The sequence below is a fragment of the Pleurodeles waltl genome, chromosome 10 (assembly GCF_031143425.1).
Source record: "Pleurodeles waltl isolate 20211129_DDA chromosome 10, aPleWal1.hap1.20221129, whole genome shotgun sequence".
Lineage (NCBI taxonomy): Eukaryota > Metazoa > Chordata > Amphibia > Caudata > Salamandridae > Pleurodeles > Pleurodeles waltl.
Window position 1 is genome coordinate 933251530 of NC_090449.1, and position 26378 is coordinate 933277907.

General features: G+C 42.2%; 1 protein-coding gene across 1 annotated transcript in view; it reads left to right on the forward strand.

The window, feature by feature from the left end:
- Positions 1–26378, forward strand: part of COL28A1 (collagen type XXVIII alpha 1 chain) — a 407146-nt gene that overhangs the window by 321473 nt on the left and 59295 nt on the right. Inside the window, exons 27-32 of the mRNA XM_069211728.1 lie at positions 6958–7026; positions 8209–8277; positions 10198–10278; positions 15381–15416; positions 18298–18334; positions 20812–21366. Coding sequence (XP_069067829.1) covers positions 6958–7026; positions 8209–8277; positions 10198–10278; positions 15381–15416; positions 18298–18334; positions 20812–21366 — 847 coding nt within the window. The remainder of the gene's footprint in view (positions 1–6957; positions 7027–8208; positions 8278–10197; positions 10279–15380; positions 15417–18297; positions 18335–20811; positions 21367–26378) is intronic.

Below are 26378 nucleotides of genomic sequence, written 5' to 3' on the forward strand. Positions count from 1 at the left end.
CCAAATGATGTCTCTTAGTCAACAGGAAGCGTGGGTCCTGTATGATGAGAGGGCTATATATGCCAACCATCCGAAGTCTTAAGAATGGTATGTGGCGGGCCCTTATAAGCCCAATCACCTGCCCTCTCCCGGACCCGAGAGTCAGGAAAAGCCGAAATAAGGCGTGTGCGCGGTGTGTATGCAGAATAACGGTTATTCTGATTGGGCTTATCAGGGCCCCTGCCACATACCATTCTTAAGACTTCAGATGTGTGGTCTAGTGTGCAACCTGTCATCTTGATCCAATGCAGGCCAAACATTCTGATGTATAGTAAAAGGGGGTTAGGAGCACACTGTCTCATATCCGCGCGCCATTACACCTTTGCATGCTGGTCAACATAGCGCATATTTTCACGCTAATTTCAAAGTCCATCAAAACATTTACCAAAATTGGTGCAGCCATTGCTGTATCTCTAGACACATATCTCCACATCAGTAGAGAATTATTCTGGGGTTGCTGGACATGCTGCCACAACAGATTCTTCTAATGATGACGGAATAATCCAGAAACACATGTGTCTGGAGATACAGCAATGGCTGCACCACATGAGGTGAATATTTTGATGAACTTTGAAACCAGTGTGCTTAAAAGATACAGTAATGACTGCTGAATATTTGCACTATGATAACCAGCATACTAAGGGGTAATGGCTCAGGTATATGAGGCAGTGTGCTCCTACCCCCTCCTTTCACTGTTAAAAGGGTCCCGCGAGCCGATAAGCTGACGAGCTTGGAAGTGCCTGCACGCCGGTAGTGGTATTGAAACCTGAGATATTAATGGCAGCATGTCCAAGCAACCCCAGAATTTTCTCTACTGATGACGGAATAATCCAGAAACACATGTGTCTAGAAATACAGCAATGACGTACCAAATGAGGTGAATATTATGATGAACTTTGAAACCAGTGTGCTTAAAAGATACAGTAATGACTGCTGAATATTTGCACTACGATAAAAAGCACGCTAAGGGTAATGGCGCATGGATATAAGGCAGTGTGCTCCTACCCCCTCCTTTCAAACATTCTGATGTGTTGTTGTTTATTTTGTCATTGGTCCAGCAAAGTTTTGCTTATGTCAAGTTTTGTCATTGGTCCAGCACTGTTAAGACTTACATATCGCCATTTCGGCTTTTCTTTGTTTACCCTTTCAGCCTTCCCTTTTCTTGTCATCAGTTGTGATGCAATTTTTGAAAGGTTTGACTGACAAGTTTCCTCAGAAACCTTTTGAAATGCCATTATGAGACTTTAATTTGGTCTTCAAACACCTTATGTGCACCCCAATAAAGTTTAATGCATAGTTGTTTCTATTGTTTCTGGCATTAATCTGATCACAGACACATCCTAGCATCATGTGAGTAAATTGCAGGTGCTCATATTGCAACCTCTCTACCAGTTTCTTTCCAGACAAATTAGTTCTGAGGACACTGGTCACCTTTTTGCCAAAAGTGGTGATGCCCCTTCATGTCAGACAGTTAATTACCCTGTTGGCCTTTTTCGCTCTACCACACCTATCGAAAAGGAAGAGAGGCTTTATTGTCTTGACCCTAGAAAAGCCCTGAGTTTTTTTTTATATTGACTGTACAAGGGTCCCAGGTGAATAACCAGCTATTTTTTGGTTTGTCTGCGGCCACACGATGCAGATAAGGACTCTGTTGATGTGCTAGTCCTTTATATAAAGATATGTCATGCATTGGCAAGAAAGGAGCCCATGAAGCCCTGCTGGCCCATTCCACCAGAGCCACAGCTGAAACAACTGCACTGGCATGGAGAGTTTGTGTCCTGGACATCTGCCGGGATGAGATGTGGGTGCTGGTGCACACATTCACAAAGCACTACTGCTTTGGCATTCACTTCTGCAGTGAGTGTCGTTTTGTTCTCTTGGTCCTACAAGTGTTCCTGGTTTGAGTTCATTACTCAGACCCTCCATCTTGGTGAAGTACTGCTATAGTACTTAGTCTAAAGTTAAGGAGTCTGCTGTTAGAAGTATTTATCAGAATAGGTTACTTACCTTTAGTAACTCTTTTTTCTGATGAAATCTCTCTCTCTCTAACTGTAGATGCCGTAACGCCCTGCCTCCTCCCCATTGTCTGGAGTGGACATCTGCCCGGTGTATTAAAGGTTCAAAGTTAATTTTTGGAACACTGTCACTAGTGATATATTTACAATGATCAGTATTGAAGGGCAAAGAAGGAGATAGATTAAGAAAATGACACCACTGCACAAGGGTGGCGCCTATATGAGGCCAGCACCCCTGTGTCCTGATATCAGGAACATTTCTATTATGTGCACAAGATCACCACAGAGTCACACAGCGCCAATTGTCAGCACTCAGAAGTAATTGCTGAGAGAATTTCCTGGATCCAGTCTGGCCCTTGGGGTATTTTACAGGCGAGGAATCTGCATTTAGACAGACTAACTATCATAAAGAGGGGTACCAAGGGTAAGTAGCTTTCTCTTCATGCTATCTGAGACTCCCCCGCCTAAGTCCTTTTGTTGCCCTCACTTATTGTTATCAAAATAGTGTCAGAATGCTGAAAACTATGGCAAAGACACAGGGCATCTTGAGCTACAAATAAAGCATCTCCCTTCAAAGTCCTCATGTAACCCTGAACCTCACACATCAATATAGGTTCTTAACCCAGGCTTTTCTTTTGCCTTTGAGGGTCACTGGAGACATTTTCAGGAGTCGATTATTGCATTTGGCCAGTGCATGCTAGTATACTAAGGTATCATCCTCAGGACTTCCAAGTTAGAGCCTCCTCCTTAGCTGGTTAAGTAATTCTCAGAACTTGCACAATTGGGAACCTGATAATTTAAATGTATATTGTCCCCAACATTGACAAACACTCCTACAGCTTCAAGATGCACCAGATCTTTGTGTTGTGCCCAGATAGTTCAAGCACTCTGCTGCACTGGGGATGTGCAAGGTTTTTTGAAACACCTCACAGATAAGATTTACCTGGAGGAGGTCCAGCAAATGACAACATCTTTATAACACACTAATTGTCCTTCATGTAGCTATAGATTCCAAGTTGATGGAGGCAATGTTATACATAGGCCTGGTCTTGACGTATGTACAGCTTAGGTGAGTTTGCATGTTGGGATGACAAAGAGAGCACAGCATGCTTGGGAGCAGGGGAACTTTGCTCTCTAAGCTTCCGCTTTTACAGTGCATGGCAGCAGGGACACTAAAATGACACTTTGGGTGAAGGGCAGGGCAGACACAGGGTTGTTTAGAAACAGATGATGCTCAGGCCAATTTAAACCAGTGGCCCAACCACTAAGTGTGCTCACTTATAATTAATAGTGTTGGAGCATAAGAAAAGTTTATTGCTATGTGCAGCAAACAGACTCTGTGGCTAGATATGCAGGAATATTCAGTAAGAGGGTCTACTGTGGACTGTGGTATTTGGATGCCAAATTGGATAACACAGAACACCACTTGGGATCTCTGAATGGGGATAATGCAAGCTCATTCTATTTACTGAGAAGAAAAGAAGTTCAAAGCAACTTCACATGATACAATCCAGCAATACCTACATTTATCATCAATGTAAATGAATCTAATGATTGAAATAACATGAAATATCCACATAGCAGCAAACCACAGCACTCCTAAATACCAGCCTAGATAGTCCTTTTAAATCCCTAACAATAGAGGATCAATGCAGTTGTTACAAATGTATTGTGGTTCTTGTATTTGCAAGTGATGTACTGACATTATTGTCAATTTGTCAGAAGCAGTGGTCTGGGGAATTATTTTAACAATGGCAACACCAAAGAAAAAGGCCTTGGTCAGTAAACTAGCAAGATTGAAAGATCAAGGAAAGGGAAACTCATTGTGCTTTACTTAGGTGCAGACTATCAAATCTTTGCAACAACATATGTGCCCTGGAACATTTACTTGTGCTTGTAGTACTGTTTGAACCCTGGTGGTGATGTTTATGCTCCTGCATCGATCAGCACAGATGTTCTATGTTCCTAGGTTATGTAAAAGTGGGAATAAGCATGTGGGGCTTTAATGTATGGAGATTAAGCCCATTATCTCCCTTTTCTGTATTTGGAAACCTCAAAGAAGATTTAACACGATGACAAGCAGGTATGCTGCAAGTGTGAGATATGTTTACCATCTCCCCCTCATCCACACCATGAAGTCTCCAATTAGATTTGCTGGGAATTTCCCTCACTGGTTCTTCTCCTACCTATCCAAGCAACACCAGTTTTTTCTGAAGAGCATATCCATGTCCTCGAAGACACCTGCAGAGTCCCATATGGTTTAATTATGTTCCTTGTCGCCTTCAGCCTTCCTAGGAAGCCTACTGCTTCATTGATAAACGTTTCAAAATTCACAAATGAGGAAACAACAAACAATTTTACTTGGAAGTCTGCTCTTTTCCAGACATCCAACACCTCATACACTGTGTGCATCTCATCCAGGTGTGGATGTCCATCATCCACCTGGAGATCAACCCCATCTACAGAGAATTAATGCTATTCACCAACAACAATTAAACAGTCCACACCTGGCTCAATGACAAAAACTGGACTGATTTAAACCCCAACTTTAACACAGCACTAAGTCATTCAGATTTACCTTGTATGCCGATCTCACCCACAACAAGCATATTGTTATGAAAACCATCTGATACAAGCGCTGTTTATCAGAGAGCACAAAACCTTTCCTCCAGGAAAGTGACGTCAGAACTGCCATCAAGTCACTGTACTCTTACACCCACGCCTATGTATGGTAACCATGCCCAGCTTCATGACCTTTCATACCCCAGACTGACTCCCTTGAAGACATCCTGCACATTGCAACACACATCATCGAGGCCCTGAAGAAATATGACCACATCACTCCCCTCAGGATGTAACTCTACACTCTCCCTTTCCCTTTGCCAGCTCACACCATCTTTAAAATCAGCTGCATTATCAACCATGCCATTACGACCAACTAAAATGCCTATCTGGCTTACTATCCCATGTACCTCTTAACGCACCTGCAGCAAGGACAAAAACAGACTGGAGAAGATGATGTGAAAAAAGGCAACAGACCTTCTTCATCTATGCAACCAGGATATGGAATAATCTGTCAGGGCCACCGACCCTGCCCAGGTTTAGGGGGAGCTAAGCGACACCACATCACAATACATTAACAAAGCGCTGCTACCCCTAGTCCCTTAGTGGGTGTGCAATTGGCGTTTATCACAATATCATGCATGCAACATAATAAATGCTAGGACAACATTTGTGGGTATAATATGTCGCAAGTTTATTATTTACACAGGTTGGGTTAGCTTACGGGCGATCCCGGTGTCGGAGATGAGTTTCTTAAACATTGGCCGACACCCATCCTGAGAAAGCTAGAGCTGTTCCGTCTGTTCCGTCTGGTGTTCTCTGCACCAACATGCTTAGCATCTTACAGCTCATTCCTTTATTGTGGTTTACCACTTTATCAATTTGTCATGCTCCTGACAAGTCAGAGCGAGACCCCGGCCAGTCTCCACAGTTGCTCAGGATTCCAACTGTCCCTTGCGGGATTAAGGAGCGCCGTCACGTCATCCCAGGCCCCGCCGTAAAGGCTCCAAGTAGCCTGAGGAATAGCTTTTGGCTCCAGGAATCACCATCTGGAGGCCTTTTAATCATTTATAAAGCTTTAGGATCGTCCTGTAACTCCGCTTGCGACTCCTCTTGAGGTTCCTGTAGAGAAAATCATGTTGTAAACACCTCTGTCACATATGTGACCATCTCTTCATCTATGAATGCATGAGCTTCTTGTTTGCCATGTCGTAGGGGTGGGTGGGAGGTTGCTCGCCTTCTGCCAAAAGAGACCCAGCCCTGCGAGGTCACCCCTTAAAAGGACCTCCTGGCCTCACTCCTCCCTCCTCACACCTTTAGGGGCCATAAACCAGGGGTGGACCACCCTCCCTAAGTACAGAGGCCCCTCCTGGCCATTTGTCCCTCTAACAGGGGAGCGACGCTAAGAAGCTGTCCCCCTTATTGTCGCCCTACGTGCGACGTGGCCAGCCACAGTCCACTTCTCTCAGAATCCAGCTAACCCTCCAAGCACTTCTTAATAGCATTTTTGCTTTGACCCTGCACAGCTTTGTCCTCCCCATTGGATAGGTGAACATTATACAAATACCACATATATACATACAGACATCATCATAAATCAGTTGGGATTCATGACGTGTGATTTTCTGCAAAAAAGTTCGATACAAAAAAATCAACATCAGTGGTAAATCTCTGAGCCTTTGTGAACTTCGTTTCAGAATTTCCAAAACTTGGTAATGGGAAATTCTCAAAGGTCTGTAGACACAACACTTACTACAACCACTAAGCTTTCCGGTTTCAGCCAATCTACATTTCTTTTATCTAAAATCTGGTGACCTCTGAAATTTTGTCTGAAGTTGACAGGCGTGAAAGGTATTGCAAATGCATTGCAGCTTTTTAGAAAAAATCATTTGTAAAGTCTGAAATGGTCAGAGAGGCGTCTGTTAATGCCCAAACTGATGTATTTTTAAGTGTTCACAAGCTCAGAAGCAACCCACTGGTGTTATTCCTGCTTCCCGCCCATTTGTGACATTTACCCCTGAACAACTTTAATGCGGCTGTTTCTACAATTATGTAGGTGTAAAAGGACTGGTACCTGCTTGAAATTCTTTGTTAACACTTAGCAGGTGTAAATCTATCCATTCTCGGCCGTAATACGTTTGTTGCCGAATAATCGTGTGTGGATCGATCCCGATGCACCTACAGGGCAGTCACTTAAAATATTGTTTATCTTGAAAACCTGCCACAGTTGTATACTCGTGGACAAGGATTGCACATCCATTGAAGCAGAGTACATGTATATGTCATCATACAAATATATGCCTTTTAGGTAACATTTGGCTCTTATATATTTTGCCTTCAGGGTGCAATGGGTCAGAAAGGTTTGCATGGCCCATCTGGGCCTCCTGGATATGGCACTCAAGGGAACAAGGTAAATACAGTCTTTAGCATTATTGATCATTGCATGATTATAAATCGTGCACTCGGTTTTTGTGCATACCGTGAGCTAGGGTGTTTTTTATAGTCTACAAACCTCACGTTGGGGATACCGCATTGACAGACTCGTAATGGGGGGCTTATTTCATTTCTTACTTCACTTCCTCTGCATGTTTCTTCATTGGTTTATCGTGGCAAAACCCGTTCTTGGCAAACCTTTTGCATTTTTCATCCATTTCAGCACTGAGTTCGGATCTCTGTGAAGTGTCACTTAGTGGGGTCTCTGTCATACATTGTGAAGGCACTAACTACTCCTGCTTTCATTGTATGTATCTACTTTGTACTCACAGTAGACAATGTTTTCGTTTTAGGTTGAGTGCAGGTATGCGCAAATATTTTACACTTAATTTTTGCAATAGGGTATTTTGGAAGGCCTCATTTCGAAGTAACATTCGACTAAAGACACCTCAGCTAAGATTACTCCAGGGCATATTTACAAGCCCCTTGCGCTACACTAGTGTCATTTTTTTTTTTACGCTAATGTAGCGTTAACGGCGCTATTTCCCACGCCATATTTACAAAGTGGCTCAATGCATGCATTGCACCACTTTGTAACCCCTTGCGCCACATTATGCTTGCACCAGGCATAATGTATGCAAGGAGGCGTTCCCTCGAAGGGAGGCCTGTAAAAATGGCGCAGTAAAAGTTACAAGCTTTCACTGTGCCGTTTCAAGATCATTTTTAACGCCTGCATGAGGCAGGCATTAAAGTAACGCTGCAATTTTTTTCAAAGGCCTCCCTTGACTTTGACTTTGCAGGATTAGTGCCATAATTTTTTTTTCATTATCTTTTTTATGTATTTATTTATTTTACATTATTGTCCTAACGTGCACCGTGGTGCTCTGTATTGTATATATGGCGCACACATGGTATCCTTAGGGCGCAGGGCAACACAAGAAAAGTGGCCCATCAGGACTGATGCACCACTTTCTTGTAAATATGCCCCTCCGTTTTGGAAGTAACGCTAAGATATGTGTTCAAAAACAATTTCAAAAAGAAAATTTCGATTGAGCACTGCATGTGTTAAAAAATAACTTACACTATTTAAAAAAAGTATTTTATAATCCTTTTATCTTCTTTCACTCTATAATAAAATTATTTTACATTTTTCCAACAGGGAGAACAAGGCCATAAAGGTTTACCTGGACCAAAGGGTTCACCTGGACATGGAATACCTGGGCAAAAGGTAAAAGCCAAATATTGTTCAGGTATTCTGAATGACATGATAATTTTAATAAAATCCAATCCACCCTATGTTTAGTAGGTGTGAGCGTGGCATGTGCAACTGTGTTCATGTCTGAAGGTTGGTTGAAAGCAGTTATAGAAGCTTTGAGACAAATGTTTTTTCTCTTCTTAGTTGTAGTTCTGTAGTCAAACCTCAATTTTAAAAGTTCAAATGTTTCTGGTGTCAGCATGTCTACATTACACTAATAGTGGGTGTATCCGCACATCAATCCTATGTCTATAACTTTTCTAAATGAAAAATTATGTTTCATGTGCTCCACGACAGATCAGGTGAAAGCCCTGGAGACAATCGTTGCAGAGAGAACGCAGCATAATCAGTCTTCCTCTATGCACTGCCTTTAGTTCTTTTGCCTGTTGGCCTTCAATGAAGAATCTGAGGAATCTGTAGAAATAATATGCAAATGATTCATCCTGACTAAGAGCCTAATTAAGAGGTGGTGATTTTACCGCCGTACTGCCCGCCGTATTACAATGTTTCTGTTATGCTGGCGGTATTGCAGCAGTGGTCTTCCGACAGAACTGGACCATTGTACTAAGACCTTCACTTTTTGTAGGTTTTGTTCCACAGTGCTAATACATGTGTGTGTATGTACACATAGCAAATCTGAAAATACACACATATGTATTACACTTCTGGAAAACATACCTTGCCCAACAGGAAGTGTCCACAGCCATTTTAACAGTGAAGAAATGTACGAGTGGCTTAACTTAGTAACTGACGCCAATGGTGTGGATTTTCCTCATGGACAAGTGTCTGCAGCAAAAGGAGGACCTTGACGAGGGGCTTCGTGATGGGAAGGGAAGTGGAAACTGGATATAATATGAGTACTTACCTTATATTTCGTGTTTCGGCCAGGTTGAGTATGGAGGGCTTCCCGCCACAGTCGGCTTGGTGCAAAGCCACATCGCAATACCGCCTGCGGGAACAGGGTCTGGGCTCCAGCCGTCAGCCACTGCAACCTGTGACCGCCATTGATGCAGGAGTGAAAGAATAGTGTTGGCAGCGGGACACTGGCGGTCTTTCATCAATGGGATCGCTAGCATCATAATTCGGCTGGCGGACCACCTAGTCAGCGGTTGGGGGTACCAAGACCTCCAAAGTCGTAATCAGGACCTAAGTCACATTATGAAGAGGCCTGATTTAAGGTCAACAGCGTTGAAACCTTCCTCTTGCAGACAGTTAAAAACATTGAGTTTGATTCTATCAAGGACTGCAGACAGGTCAAAAAAATAATAAGGACAAAATACCATGATCATCCAACTCTGTTCTTATGTTGTCAACCACAACAAAAGAACTCACCTGACCTCCACCGGGGTGGAAGAAGACAAAATCGAGAGGATTCAAGGTAGATTCCACAATAGCTAGAGTTGGTTGAGTGCTATTCTCACTAGTACCTTGTCCAGGTGGCAATTTATTTTAATGTGGGTCACCGCTGTAGGTTTTGCAATGGGGGAAATAAGCTGCACATGCCATAAAACATTTTTAGCCACAGTGGGTAGTTTTAAAATAGATTTGAATATTGCTGGTTGGCAAGGATCTATGGCGAACATTTATTTGACTTTGCCATAGTTCTCACCTAAAGAGAACAGGCAGCTACAAAAAGGTTGAAAACAGGCTTATTTTCTTTCTACCTGATAGGGAGGCATCAACTGAGTTGGCAACACGTTTCTTGGCACAGTGTCTGTTTATGTGGCTGTCAGTAAATCAGTTGTGAACAGGTCTATCTTTTTATGTGCCGAGACTCCTCAGTTGTAAAGATACTACTCGTGAAATACCTTTGGGAATAGCAAACACAAACAGGTAAGTATACTGTGATTGCATGCTGTGTACCATAACATTATTGTTCGTGCTTTGTGACAGGGAGATCATGGACAAAAGGGTGAGGTGGGAAAGAGAGGTGACAAAGGAGAGATTGGTGATCTTGGACCTCAAGGACCTAGGGTAAGAGTTTATACTTTTATTACCTACATCCACAACACTATGTTAAAAGAAAAAGTAACAAAACATTAACCTGGTGACTTACTGTGGCTATGAATGGCACAGAACTACAGAAAAATCAAAGAAAGAGGTCCATGATCTAATCATAATGTAAACAGTTGTCTAAGATAAACATTATCGATGAATCTGGCTATCACCCTACAATATGTACAAGTTTTGAAACGCCCTGTTGACTGAGCTGCATCTGTACAAGACTTGTTTCTGTTCAGACACCTGGTTTGGGGTGTAGATCACAATGAGGACTTTTCAGATTTGACCTTTTAGAAAGCTTTAACCTCCTTGCCATACTGCTGTCTTCCAAAACAAACCATGCGAAATATGCATAAAGATGGTTTTGTTCAGCAGGTTTCATCCATTGGTCTGTTAATTGCCATTTGTCTTTTGCTTCCGCCCACCACAGCACATTGCATGTGCCAGGGGGTCAACCCACTTTACCCACTGGCTACCTTCAGACTGCACAAAAGTTTATGCACATTATTCACATCCGCTTTTTAACTTTTTTATATTAAACAATGGCTATTTATTTTGGTTGCACTGCAGGTGCTGTTAGATTGTTATTTGTTTTCTGTCTAATTTTTAAAGCTGCTGTTATAAAGTGTTTGAGTGATTGCAGCTGTCTGACTTTGAGTCATGTTTGGGTAATGGTTTCTTTTGGTCACCTTCATACACAAATAAAGATCAAATGCATGGCACAATCGATAAACTTGCTTTAAAAAAAAAAAAACATCACTAGTAAAACAGAAAACTCAGAGAATGTTTTTTAATGTAACATTTGCACTGCAGGTATGTGGTGGCCATACTCAGTTGGCCGTCTTTTGGTGGTATTTATGCTTTCAATAAATGCCACACATTCAGCAGTTCATCGCTCTGACTACTCCACATTCTCCCCATCTGCCTAATATTCATTTTGTCACCCTCAGAAATATTCTGAAGAGGATGCAGGTAAATGAGGCATAATTCATAATACTAACTACATCCTTGCCCAGCATCCAGCAATCCCTGCTGCTCGGGCCTTTCCTGATGCAACAGAGTTTAATCTGCATAAATCCTGCAAAATGTAGGCCTCGAACCTTGATGGCTTACACATGGATAAAAGAAGTGGGGTCCCGGGTCAGCTCCCAGCACTGAACCACAGCTTATGACACACACGGGCAGGGCTGGAATGTAGGGGAAACCCGGCGGATTCCGGTTCTGGCAGCTGTTTCTGGGTTCAGGGAAATATGTTTAATTGGTCCTGGTGTAATTTTCCGACATCAGGACACAACCCCGCAGCACCTGCACGTTGTCTGCCTCCTTTCAGAGTGGCTACCTCCAGGCGGCAAAGGGGGTTTCTTGTTCACTTTCTGCTGGGCCCAAAACAAGGACTGAATTGAATGGTCAGCAGACTTTCTTTTGTGCGAGTGTCATCGCGCTGCCAGCCACCTGGAGCCTAACATTAAAATGCCAATGCAATGGAAGGTAAGAAAGGCACACAGCTTATCACTTTGGAGGAACTATGAGTTGAAGGCCAGTTTTTCACTTTGTTAAAAGCCCCATGTTAGAAATGTGTATGAACTTTAAGAATGTCAGATGTATCTGTATGTATGAAGAAGTACACAAATAATTATTTAAATGACACCTACTTATTGTCTATTTAATTCTTTTATAGCACTACTCATACTAGTGTAGACTGTCAGAGCGTTTTACATCACACAGAGACACACAAACGTGTGAAAATAAATAAACAGGAATGTTAAATAACATAATGAGGATTATAAAGTGTAGGAATCACGTCATCCATACTTGTAAACATTTTAATCCCCTCAAAATTGCTGGGCACACAACCCTCTCCTCAGCAGGGGTCCTAACCCTATAGGGTATTTTAAAATAAATCTTCTTTCCGACCAATAAAGTAAGTTACAACAGATTACAACAGATTTACTGTTACATTTGTCCCTGTTGGCAAATTCTTTGTACAGATGTTTTTTTTAAATAAATGTATAAGTTGACTGCCAGACTCTGCTTTTTAAGCTCCATCCCTCATGACTGTCACAGGTTGACCCCCAGTTTATGGGTTCCTGGAGTAACTTTTTTCTAATTCCAGCACTGCACACATGAATGGAGATATCTGAATGATTTCATCTGAACGCAAAGCGTGCATGGATCTTGCCTTCATAAACTTTCTTCCTAATATTTGAACTCGGGTGTACCGTAAATTATCACACCACAATTATATCTAGCCGAGGTATCTACATGCAATGTCACCTATCCTTTTAATCAACTGAGAGTCAGCGTAACAAGGGGCATGTTTGTTTATGATGAAAAGAGAACACTTCACAATAATTCTCAATTTGAATTTATTGGGAAGTAGGGATATGCACTTTTAATAATAGCTAGTTTGACTTTTCAGGGCTAATTTACAAAGGCATGAAATAGGATGCAAAAGATTATTCCTAAATAAAATGTTAACGATTGAAAAACAGTCTTTTCACATATTCACATGTTGGTGAAATGTCTTAAAATATGGCACTTACATGAATTCATTTCAAACATTGAATATAAATCTGCCAAACACATCATTGACAATATAACATTGAAAGTTGTTTAACCAGTACACAGTTTAGCCGAGCAAAAGTTGGCACATTGCATCACAAGAAAAGCAACATTGTGTTAATTATGTACACCTCCCCAAAACAAACTACGTAATGGGAGGGAAAAGCTATAAGTGCACAAGGAGACCACTGACGGCAGCACGTTGGTTTAGCGCCCAAAAGCAGGAAGGATAAATGGGGAGATATGGGGACTAATTTGAGGGTCTGAGAGTTTTCAACATCAACAAAAAATTGGAAATGTAACTACATGACGAGAGAACATTGATGTTTTTGAGAAGTCAATAAACTGCAGTGTGATTTTGACACATATGCATGACGTTGAGATGAGTCACCCGCAAGCTTTAGAACACCGTGATGCTCTCTTGCTGCCGTTGTGGAGCAGGACCCACTACTCAAGATTTTCTCTGGCACTCCTTCATCAGGGACCCACCTGATCTAGTGAGAGCGAGCGAAGGCACACCTTACATTGCCATGCAGACATCACATGTCAGAAAAAGTCCCATTTACATGCTATCATCCTTTTCTAGGATTTGGGGCACTACCTTTTTCCCTTGTGTGGAGTGTAGTGGGACATTATCCCGTTTACACTCCCCCATTTTTTCTTTTAATCTTGGCCTGAACCTATGCCTGATTCATTAAATGTGATGTTTATGGTTCTGAACTAATTTTAACCTTTTCCTCCTCTCCTGCATATTCCAATAGTCAGTATTCATCTCAGGCCTAATCAAACTCGGTAATACGATCTCTGGTTAAGTACCACCACCGTAACAGGGGTGGCCCGCCAGACATTGCAGCAACGGTCTGACGAGGAGATTACCCAGTGATGAAGCTTGACACCCTATTGGGTGTGTGAGGGCTCTCCTTAACTACTGACTTTCCTCAGCCCTGTGTGTTCGATCTATGGAACAGTGTACTATATCTATTGTATCATCTGTTGGCACCTTTGCATCAGCTGAAGATAGCCCTTCACCCAGGACAAACGGCCAGAAACACCTCACAACTAGGAGAGAAACTTCAGCCAAAAGCAACACTTCTTGGTAAATGATTGCACAACCTCTGTCCTGAATAATAGCTGAAGGGATTGTTCTACAATGAATAATATTACACGGGCTTCCATAATAAATGATTTCACATTTTTCCTTCACTTGAGCAGTCACACAACTGGTGAAATAAGAAACACAAATCACTACAAACTCAACTGCTCTTCACTCATAACCATGCATCAGCATCCCGGTACACGTGTCCCAGTCAACAGTGACCCTATCTTTGTCGTAATGTAAACCCACTGTCTTCTCTCTGATGAATGTTGGGCCAGTCTCTGGCATGATTATCGAAGCGTGGTCTCTAATCCAATCATTTGTGTAATGAGGCTACCAGAAGTAGCCATGACACTGCTGATAAGTCTCCTGTCCTAGCCTTTGGTTGAACATCCAAACGCAGGGGATAGTCTTGATTCCATCAATGAATCAAATTGGGTGAGACTATCACAGTAAAAGGAAATTCCAGGACTGCAGCATTACATATGGTAACACAATATTATTATTATTATTGTTGTTGTTATTCAGATTTGTAAAGCACATGGGTACCCCAGGGGGGCTTCCCAGCGCTAAAACATAAATAGAAGTGGATAAGACCTAAGAATTAGAAAAGCCACGTCTTCAGGACTTTATTTTAACTCTTCAACATTATGGTTACCATGTTGTTGAGGAGTGAGTGAAACTCAAATAAAAGGGGCAAAGTCATGCAGGTGCTATAGTCTCTGGATGAGTGAATGATACCAGAGAAACTACCTGGTTTACATTCAGATGAATGAAGTTTTAGACTTTGAGCTGATTAATTGCACTTTGAGAACTGCACGTGGCACAGGGTGTGACCTGGCGAATGCTGGCGAAGCGTCCTTACTAACCATGTTTGTTTAAACAGGAGAGGGAAGAGCTATCACCAGCTCTGTTGCTGAAGCGCTCAGCACTGTTGGTTACCCAATGCATGTGTTAGGACAATCATCATCTGGATGTCAACATGGAGGGACTAGGCTGGCGGAAGAGTAGGATATGGGTCTACTAAAACCCATGTGGCTACTATGAGCCGATAAATAAGAGATCGCCATATAGATACTATTCGAGTGTTCGAGTAAGATAGCCAATGCAAACACCACGGTGACAGGTTTACATCTGGAAGACTTACAGCTGCAAACCTCACTGTCAAAATCCAGTAAAATGTAATGAGATTTGCTTTAAGTGTCTTGCCAATCATTACAATTGTCACTAAGAGGCATTTTCAGTAGCCTTCCCTACTGATATGAATTTAAATGAAGGAGAAATATTTTTGGTAACTAAGCAATGTGCATGCACTTATTGGCTTAATAATAAGTGTGATGGCTTGAGCTTAGATATTAAACAACCGTATTAGCCACAACCAAAGCAGGGCTACACATAGTTTTTTGTTTGCTTTTAGGGCTTTTCAGGGCCAAAAGGTGAAGCTGGCCTAACTGTAAGTATATTTTGTAGGCATGTATTAGTTTGTTGTATTGCACTGTGCTATCATGTTGCCGTCTGCATTTGTCAATGGTTTTGATCACTGTATGTGCATGCAGGGCTAGCTATTTCCTGCTCATTCCTATTCTCGATACACAGTTGTTCTCAAAACTGATGGGTTTGCTTTGTTTTGTTTTGCTTTTGTGTACATTTTTGTCTAATGGGTCTTTCAAAGTTAATGCTGAAAATCATCTGCTCATAATTTGCTAAAAGGCATTCAATGAACTGCTCAAATATGCGACTAAACAGCAATGTTGCTGGGACAATGGCCATATTACCACAAAGGTAATTTGTTCAATAAGACCATGTAGAAGAATGTGGTGTCTGTGTGCTAAAGCCTTCAAGGGATTTCCATTGACAATCATAAGCACTGGCTGGCTGACTCAGAACTTGAGGAGAAGTTGGTGAAGCTGGCGATGGAGCTCAAAGCTTGGAGGCCTGGGCGTCATGAGTCTGGGTTACAAGGATCCAGGATGAGACAGAGGTAAAAGGAGGTCTTCACAGGAAAGTGAGTATGTCCTCGAATACTCAGAATCAGCAGAGACTGGAATCCTCCTTTTTGTTTAACTTCTAGATCCAGTCAGCAGAAAAATGTATTGTTCCACTCGACATAACTCTTTTTGTTATCCCTCAACGTCCAAGCATGTTTTGATGTCAAGAGTATCAGCATCTTCCTTGTTAAGAGTCTTTGAGTCCTCAATGCTGAGTGACTCAATGATAACTCAGCCCTCAATGATGGAAAGGTAGCAATTATGCCTGTCCTCAACACTGAACAGAGACAACAACGTTTTCCATACTTGGAGCATTGTTAGGATTGTCCACTTGAGGATCCTTCGAAAATGTGAAGCAAGCTCTAGTAAAGGGGGACTACACTTCTTGCCCCTTAGATCTCCATAACATTACCTCTGCACTGGCCTTCCTGCAGGAAATGTGGTGAGGGCGTTTGTTCCACAGCTGCGCAGCAATGATCAACAATTACTTTCCTTCAAAACTGACCCATTTCGCAGCTATAAGCTTAAGGTAACTTACTGAATGTACTGTTCACCCTAAATGGGAAAACCGCACCAATTTAGTATGATTCAAACTTACTAGCTTATGGGTCATCCTTCATTTTGGTGATAGCATTCTCTATTCAACTGTTGCACCAATTGGAAGGAAATTTTCGATCATGGAATGGTAAATACTACTCTTCCATTCCATTGACTGGTTTGAGCCTGCTTGTGCCAGTCAGCGCTGAACTTGTAGCCTACCTCCTGCTGATCCATTCAGCAATGTGGGTCCAGCTGGCAGGTCTGTCCTTGGCATGACCAAATTTAGATTTGTCCTTCATGGAATGCAAGTCACTTATCCAGTCATATTTTTTCATTGAATTCTTATTTGTAATTTGTTTTCAATTATAAATGCCGTCCTAGCATTCAATACATGCCAGGTTAAATGTGGAGCGTTGTTTAATGTATGCACGTGGAAAAAAATCAGTGTATGCATTGTCATTTTTGTTGTCCTGTCCAAATCTTGTTAGGGATGGCCAGAAAGTTTTAGGGGAACAGAGCAAGGGACAAAAGAATAGCAGCCACACCGGCAGTGGTGGTGAGAAGTGGCAATAGCCAGTAGCAACATCGAAAAAAGTTTTGGCGCCACAGAACTTATGTACTTATTTATTTGACAAACAATTCCCTTTACAGAGTTATGCTGCCCTCTGGCTATGTTTGCGCTACATTAATTTCACACACACATACATAAATGATCTATTAATGAATTCAGTTAGCTTCTTTAGACTATATGTGGATTTGACACGCACCTGTTCAGTCCCACCTTTCTGCTTTTGATGATGTTCCTGTGCAGGTGTAGACAATGTCCAAAAAATTAAATGATTATCTTTGAGTGCTTTGCAGTGATTAAGGGAGGGCTTCCTACATTTGATCTACAATCCAAAGAAATCCACTATATTAAAATAAATATATTGGTGAAATAGAACTCAGAGGGCGTATATTAACAACTTCAACTGAAATATGCTATTACTGCACATATCACAGTTATTCAGGCTTACTGTAATCAGGGCCTTAAACACCCAGAGTAGTGTAGAAGACCAGGGGTCCACTAGGAAAGGGGCTGGGTCTTATCTCTCTAGAAGGAGCTTCCACAAATGCTTGTCTAGAAGATACACTCCCTCTTACATCATGGTCATACGGAGGGCAGTAGAGGGGATTTTGTCAGCTCAGTTCTAATACATTACATCCAGTTGGACTCTTCCCTTTAAACCCCATTACCTATGTTTCAATCTAGAAGCAGCCCTCCTACCAAAAGAACGCCACAGCTATAGGAAATAAGTGTGAGGTTGTGGGGTGGCTACATCAAGTTTTCCATGACAGGAGATGTTGGTGTTAAAATTTAGGATACAGAATGCGTTATTTACATGGCATTGCTGCACATAAGGCAGGCGATATGCTAATAATTGCCACACAGGATGCCTTATTAACATGAGAAGGCAGCACATATGTCAGGTGATATGTTAACTATTGGGTATTGGATATCACATTCACCTGGGAGTGCAGCACGTCAGCTGACCTGATATGCTAACATTTGCCATAAACAATATCTTATTTACATGGGAGTGCAGCACATAAGGCAGGTGATATCCTAATATTTGATATAAAGGACACCTTTTTACATGGGAGTACAGCACATAAGGCAGATGATATGATAATATTTGGAATACAGGATATCCTATTTACATGGAAGTGCAGTGTATATCTATTTAAAAAAGTGAACTTCATTTAATTGAAAAATGCTTGGCAAAGATGGAGAAAATGGAAAACTCACAATATTTCTCATTTTAGAAAGAAGATGTTATCAGACTTATCCTTGAAATCTGCGGTAAGATCAAGAAGCCAACACATTTTAATGTCATAATATGTTTGGCAAGTTAATGCTAGGCTGCTTTATGTTTTCTTTTGAAAAATTTGATTTTCATTTAGAGTCAGGTGCCTGTTGTAGGGCTCCCATTGTAGTAACGAGACTGCTGGATTTTGGACGGCAGCACCACCGAGCACGGGGGACTGAGTCTGATCCCACACCGTGTGACAGCTGTTGGCTTAACCTTTCTGGCTAGTTAGAAGCACCTCACCAGTACCAGAGGTAGAAGTGATTTGTGGCAGTCTATCGCATGAAACTCAGACTACTCAGGGAAGTTGTGGTAGAACAGGTCATACCCCTTTCTCTCATACAAGTAATACAAGTCTTATACATGCAAAGACAAACAGAAGCAGGATCTTGGTTCAATAGATATTTTATTGAAGCAACTATATTCTATGGAAGAGAAATCATGAGTTGCGATTATGAGGATAATGAAACACAACACTATTACAGCAGTGACCAGGAAAGTGAAACACAGGAAGAGTCCCACTATATTGTCATCTCAGTGTATCTAATATCCCTACCTTCACCACTAAGTTCCTACATGAGAGCAAATAGCAGTGGTAGCCCTAATCTGCCCATCTAATCCTGGGAAGGAAGTCCAATCCCCATGCCTGTGTTCAGAGGTGAAGAAGAGGTCTGTTAATCTGCTGGGAGTGATCCCACATAGACAAAGAGGAAACACAGAGTTTCAGCAGAAGCTGCCATAAGATGGCAGGCTGGCTGGAATGTCTCCTCTGACTTAGTTTGAGCAGCATGTTTTTTTTAATAATAAAACATGTTGTTGTTCTTCTGAGAACTGTCCTGACATAATAATGTGACTTTTTTGTGTAAGGTAGATATTGCACTTTTTGGACTGGCAATACCCAGTAAATTATCGTGTGCAGACTTGGCAGGAGCACAGGATGAAATGTCATGCAGAGGAATTAATAACAAATTCTACGTGGAAGGGCAACTGATAAAAATAATAAAACATTGCCACTAAAAAACAGTAAGAGGAATAAAATGGCAAGTGACCATGTGAGAGCCCACAGGCCTCAGACCCAAACTAAAATAAATGTGTCTACATAAACACCAAAATAACCTCACAACATGCCAAAATCACAAAGCTATTTGTGCCAACAGCATTATTTACAGCAGAAAATTCACCTTTGTTTTGACTCTGTGACATACAAGGTCAAAGGTTTGCTTCCTTTGAATTATTTTGTCATTTGAGCACATTCTGACTTTCTTTGAATTTGGAACATCAAGGGATGAAGATTCCCATGAAAACTCCTGAAATTCTTTTTGTGTTCTGAGAAAGTCAGAGATTTGAAACTAGAGTTTCAGTAAATACATCTTATGTGAATATTCTGAAAATCTGGTCTGGAGTCAGTCTTCCTGTACCTGTAGTGGGTATTACTGATTGAATGGTGTCCTCTTTCAATCTGTCAAGCCTTTGGGTGAGCACTGGCGTTCGAAAGAATGCATTTGGTTTCTGCAAGTGTAAGACATTAGGAAATGGATGGTTTGTGGTGTTTGTGTTTTGTCATGTTTTAGGGAGATGGAGAGACAGCGAGGTAGCGTTAGAGTGAGACATATAGAGCCAAAGAGCGACAGACAAAGATGCAGAAAGAGTGAGAGATGTCGAGTGCAACATTCTGCTGATTTATTTCAAAATTATTTTCTTATTGACTCGACTACCAGTAATCCAAATTAGTTTTTGCTTCTCATAGTCTATCCTGTGGAGCAATACTGTCCTACGCATGCTCAGCATCTTTTTCGACATGACAGATGGGGAAGGCGTGACTGTGCTTTGGTCGGCGAGTAGGGAGGTTAACATATTACCCTGTCAAAAGGAGGAAGTATGTTAGTGTTTATGAATGCCCATGATGGAATGGTACTTTTTGGATAAAAAAGGAAGATAGAAAAGAATGTTCAGTGATTACATTCCCCAGCCAGTGACAAGTTAATCCCTTTGACATCCACACTTCACCTCCCTACCGCCCTAGAAGGTCTGAAAATTTCACTTCCACCGCTGGTCAACTCAAAAATATCTGTCTGATAAAGTCTGATAAATGACTTTAAAAAGAGGAAGGAGAAAGAGGTAACAGCAATAGAAAAGACTTTCAGAAACAAGTGTATCTTATTATAACAATAAGATCAATTATGATCTATAGCAGTCTATTTTCTATCTAAGAAACACAATAACAAACATGAAAAAAGACATATATAACACAGGCGAAGATATCCCCTTAAAATAAAATGTTATGACAATGTGTTAACACAATTGTAAAGAAACTGGTTTAGTCTTGATCCTGTTATGAAGATAAATATGTACAGCAGACATTCAATGTCCAGGGGTGAACGGTGGGAGAAAGGATTGTGGTGGTTCTTGCTGCATATCCATGTCAAACAATGACCTGACGTCTTACCACCTAAAACTATTTCCCTTTCAGGTTGTGGAGTGGAATGTAAAGAAGTTCCCATGGAACTAGTCTTTGTGATAGACAGCTCTGAAAGCGTGGGACCAGACAACTTTCAAATCATCAAGAACTTTGTTAAAACACTCGTTGACAGAGTGACTATCAATCAAGCTACCACCCGTGTTGGTATTATAAACTTTAGCCATCAAGTAGAGTTGATGGCCACCCTACAGCAATACTCAACAAAAGAGGATATTAAGCAGTCTGTTGAGCAAATGCAGTACCTTGGAGAAGGAACATACACAGCTAGTGCCATAAAGAGAACAAACGAAATATTCCAGGCTGCGCGACCAGATGTGAGAAAAGTGGCCATTGTCATCACAGACGGGCAAGCAGATGTGAGGGATGAAATGAAACTGGAGGTTGTGGTGAGTGAAGCTCACGCAAGCAGCATTGAAATGTTTGTGATTGGAGTGGTCAGCAAGAGTGACCCTAACTTTGTTGAGTTTCGGAAAGAAATGGACCTCATTGCTTCAGATCCTGACAGTGAACACGTGTACCAGATAGATGACTTTTTAACTCTGCCAGGTAGGTTTACAACAGCCTGATCTATTCATGATAAATATTCAGGCAGAAGTGCATTTAACCTGCTAATTAGTTTTGTCTTGAGTCTATATTTAATAAAAATGTGTTTTAATCCGTTGATGTATGAAAAACAAATTACACAATACGTGGTAGCCTTAATATGGCAAATGTTTTCGTGTGCATGAAAACTAAATTGTATTTCGTATTCCCTCAACACAGTTATTGCAAATTAAGATATATTCACATTGTTACTTTATGAACGCATTCATTGTCATAACCCTAGAACTTTAACACAAATTTCATTAATCGAGGATACATCATTTGCCTGGTTGAATAGCTCTAGTTCTGTTCTTGGTTCCTTGCAGGAGGAATGTTGCATTGTTGCTGGCGCTGAATGGCGTCCCATGTCTGGTTGCCAACTCACGATGCGAACACTAATAGGAGCAATTTTTGTTAAGTGGACTAAAGTCATCAAACTGTCATGCGTACTAGGTGTTTTTCTTCCCAGGTAACAGCCTTCAGTGTCTGCTCTTATCTTGCCGGACTTTTCATGCTGAAGGTTGTCTGAGGTGCCTCTGTTTGCGAGTCAACATCAAAATAGTAATACAGATTCATTTCTGCACCCAAGACACCTCCCATCCACCTTTACTCATCACCTTGTACCTGAATATACCTGCTCCTGTTGGAGGGGGAGGTGTCCAGGTGTACGAGTAATTGGTTACAAGTTGCGACCAGTAATCTTGCAGCTAGTAAAGCTAGTTTCCAAACTAATAAATGTACTAATAGGTCGGTTCGTAAAACTCCGAATTGATGGTCACAAGCTGGCCTGCCTCTTGAATATTAAGGAGGTAGGTTGTAAATTGCGACTCACTACGATTAGAAGCCATCCCAGAGACGTGGGCTGCAGGTGTCAGCATACCACCGTGTGTGTACTTACTTTTAAATAAAGCAAACATTTTCTTAATACAGTCCATATTCCCGAAAAGAAAAGAGGGGTGAGTTTTAAAAGAAAAGCTTTATTTTTTGTTTGGGGGCTAGCAGTCCCCTTGCGCCCTGCCAAGCAGACACTGAAAATCGCGACGGGTGCAACTGCAAGCGTCGCACCCCTTCCACTCCATTCGGAGCCGGCATCCTCATGGAAGGGGGTTTCCCGCTGGGCTGGCGGGAAACTCAGAATTACCGCGGCGGTCTTCTGACCGCGTAGCGGTATTAAGCCGGCGGGACTTTGGCGGGCGGCCTCCGCCGCCCGTCAAAGTCAGAATCACCCCCATAGTCTGTTTAGTGGGCAGGTACGCGCATGCTCTGTGAGGCATGGCCAAGAAGATCTTGCTGGTGGTCCCGGTGGACTTCAGGCTTCCCAGCCTCAAAGAATACAGGATGGTCAGGGTGCAGCAAAGTACATCATCTGTGTGGACATCAATTCTGTTAATTACCTTGGTAGGGTAGTATGCATCAGTCTAGTGCTCAGAAGCTTGTGCAGATGAGAATGACTGAATTCTTCAGGCTATGAGCAGACATCCGTAATGAATATGGCCTTTAAAAAGTCCAGACTTGTGAAGGAAAATGAGGGCTCGGTGCTAGAGAACTTTAACGACAGCAAGGTACTGAGTGTTTCATGGGATTATGGATGCCAGCAAAGCAAGTTACCCATCAATTCATGAAATTCAGAGTGTGGTACTGTAAGAAATTGGGCTACTAGCTGAGGGAGGTGATCCCTTCTCAAGCAGCAACCACAGTTCTTCCCAGGGTGAAGTCACAAGCAAACCCTAAATCTAAATTAACCTATGCTCAGCTCTTGGATAGCTTGGTACAGAGCAGTCAGGCTTAACTCGGAAATAATGTGTAAAGTATTTGTGCAACACTTCAAACAGTAACACAGTGAAAACACACCATGAATGGATCCCACATCAATTTAGAAAAGTAGAGTTATTTTAAATAAATAAAACAAGACCAAAGCACCAAAACTCCAATCAGTAGAACCGGAGACATGCAGATTTAAAGATTTCAGTTAAAATAGAACCAAAAAGCACAAAGCGTCAATTGTGGTTAGCTGGCCACGCCGGATTGGGACAAAGCCACAAGTTCAGGCTGACCACAATGGAGCACTGCCCACCTACAGGGATCCATTCAGGTCCGCTGAACACAGTGCCTAAAATCCTAGGGTGCGGCCTGCGCTGTGTTGCGCTGTGTTGCTTTGCAAGAATTTGCATAGTCTGGCGCAGGTTCCAAGGAAACTGAGCAGAGAGGCTTTGCAGGGCTTGGTGTTGCTTTGTCCCTGTTCTGTTCTCAGCTCTGACGAGCTGCGTGGCAAAGTTTTGCAGGGCTTTACTTTGCTTTGCATTGGTTCTGTTGAGCTGGCAGCTGTGCGGAGAGGCTTAACAGCATTGTATTGCTCAGCATCGATTCTGATGAGGCTGACAGCTGGGCAGTAAGGCTTCGTGGACTTTCGCATTGACTCTGATGGGGATCACAGCTAAGCTTGGCAGAGAACCTTCAGGCCCACTTCCAAGGGTCAAGGTCTGGGATGGCACCACTTGAGAGGGCACGGTTCACAGATGTTAGAGTCCAAGTGCTGGGTTCAAGGTTGTTGGAAACCAGGTATGCCTCTGAGGCTTCTGATCAGGAGGCCCACCAACTAGTCCTTAGAGTCACTGTGGGATCCAGGTTTCAGACATACAGGTAAAGTCCTTTTCCTCCAGGCAAGAGGGCAGCAGGCAACAGGTCAGTCAAGCAAGGCAGCAGTCTAGCAAGGCAGTAGTCCTGCTGGGCAGTAATCCAGCAAAGTGGCAGTCCTTTTAGCAGCACAGCAGTCTTCCTTCTTGGAACAGTATGCACATGCCCAGGGTATACTGAAAAGTTGTTTTCTGAGGTCTAATAATTATACCCGGGCCTTCCTTTGAAGTGGTAGAAGCTTCTAGAGGTTTTCCTTTGAAGTCCACAGGCTTCCTGTCTTCCCTGCCCTGGCTCCAGACTAACTACTGGGGTATGCAGCCCTTTGTGTGAAGACAGGACACATCCTAGTCAAGTGTAAATAGGGCTGTGCCCAGCTATTCCCTCCCATCCTGCCATTGATGGCCTGTCCAGGCACCCCTAAGCTCTCTATTGTGTGTAACTGTCTAGGAGGAATACACAAATCCCAACTGTCAGCTACACCCAGTCATGTCACTCACAGAAGGCTACATGCAGTAAATGACTAAGGCAGAAAAATTTCAACTTTACGAAAGTTGCATTTTTAAAATTGTAAACTAAAATCCGGCTTCATCATGAGAGAAAAATTTTCATTACAGTTCCAAAGACACCAAACATGAACTGACCATCTGCTCTCATTTGGAAATTATCACATATTGAATGTAATAAGGTAACTCCAATGTAATCCTATGAGAGAGGCAGGCCCTGCAAGTAGTGAAAAAAAGATGTATGATTTTCACTACCAAGATAAGCAAAACTTAAAAGTACATGTCCAACTTTCTAAATACACTGCACCTTGACATCCAGGACCTACCCTAGGGAGAAGGAAGGTTTGGGTTTGGCAAAAGTTTATTTTGCCAGGTCAAAATGGTAATTTTAAACTGCATACCGATGGGTGGCACAATCAGTGCTGCAGACTCGCTAGTAGCATTTAATTTACAGGTACTGGGTGCATGTAGGACCACTTTATTAGGGCCGTACAAGTAAATTAAAGAGATCAATTGGGTGTAAGTCAGTTATACAATGTTTAGAGAAGAGATCACAAGCACATTAGCGCTGATTACCAATAGTAAAGTGCACCAAGTCCTACGGCCAGCAAAACAAATTCAGTAAAGGTGGAGAGTAAAGGCAAAAAGCTTTGGGGTGACCCTGTAGAGAGGAGAAGGTCCAGCAGGTAGCCAGGACAGCAGTCGTTTTGGGGTCATGGATGCAGCACTGACAGACACAACATAGGGCGGCAGAGTCAACAGTTCTTTAATTCCTCCACCATGTTGCAGCAGCTGCCAAGCGGTTTTAGGTTGTCCTTCACGAGACATCTCAGCCAGGACCTCCCCTACTGATAATCCATCATGCCAGACAGATGGATGTTACAGGTAATTCAAAACGACTATGCCCTATCTTTCATTTCTTACCCATCTTCCTTTCGTTTCAGAGGAGCTTGAAACAATCCTGATGCAGGAGATAAGTATTTTAATCTGCAAGGGTACCATTGAACAAGTACTGGAGTTGAAGAGTGGCTACTGATGCTATGCATGCTACTTCCTCATCCCGAAAAAAGACAGGGACCTCAGGCCTGTCCTGGACCTTTTCCCATTGAATTCCTTTCTGCTGAAGAATACATTTAAAATGCTCACAAGATCCTATCTGCCTTGCACCCAAGAAATTAGGTGGTGTCCTTAAAGTTGTAGGGTGCATATTTCCATGGACTCATCCTGCAATCCCACAGGTTTTACCTGTGGTTCAAGGTGGGCCAGGAACACTTTCAATTTGCTGTGCTCCCCTTCAACCTTACTTTGGCCCCTCAGGTGTTCATGAAAGTGATGACAGTAGTCAAGGCCCATCTTCGGCATTCAGGATTACATGTGTTCCCATACCTTGATGACCGGCTGTCTAAAGGTGGATTTGCCACAGTCATTCATAGGCCATCTCTAGACTATTCATAAACTCCTGACATTGTTGGGTTTTACCATAAATGAGCCAAAGTCCCATGGGAGCCCCATGCAGAGAATTTTGTTCATTCAGACAAATCTGTCCACGGTGGCATTCAAGGTCTTTCCTCCACTGCAGCTAGTCCAGGACATCCAGGTTGTTTTGGACTCAGTCCTGATACTTGTGAGGATGACTCTGAGAGTTCTTGGTCTTGTGTATCCTCCTCATCCGCAACACCAGGTGGCACATGTGAACTCTGCAGTGAAACCTCAAATCTTAGTGTGCTCAACATGCATGGGACATGTAACATATATTCATTTCTCTCCTGCATTTGATTAAGTGAGAGTAACTTGAACCTTATGTTACCTGGGCATAGTCTTACTTTGTACACACAAAAT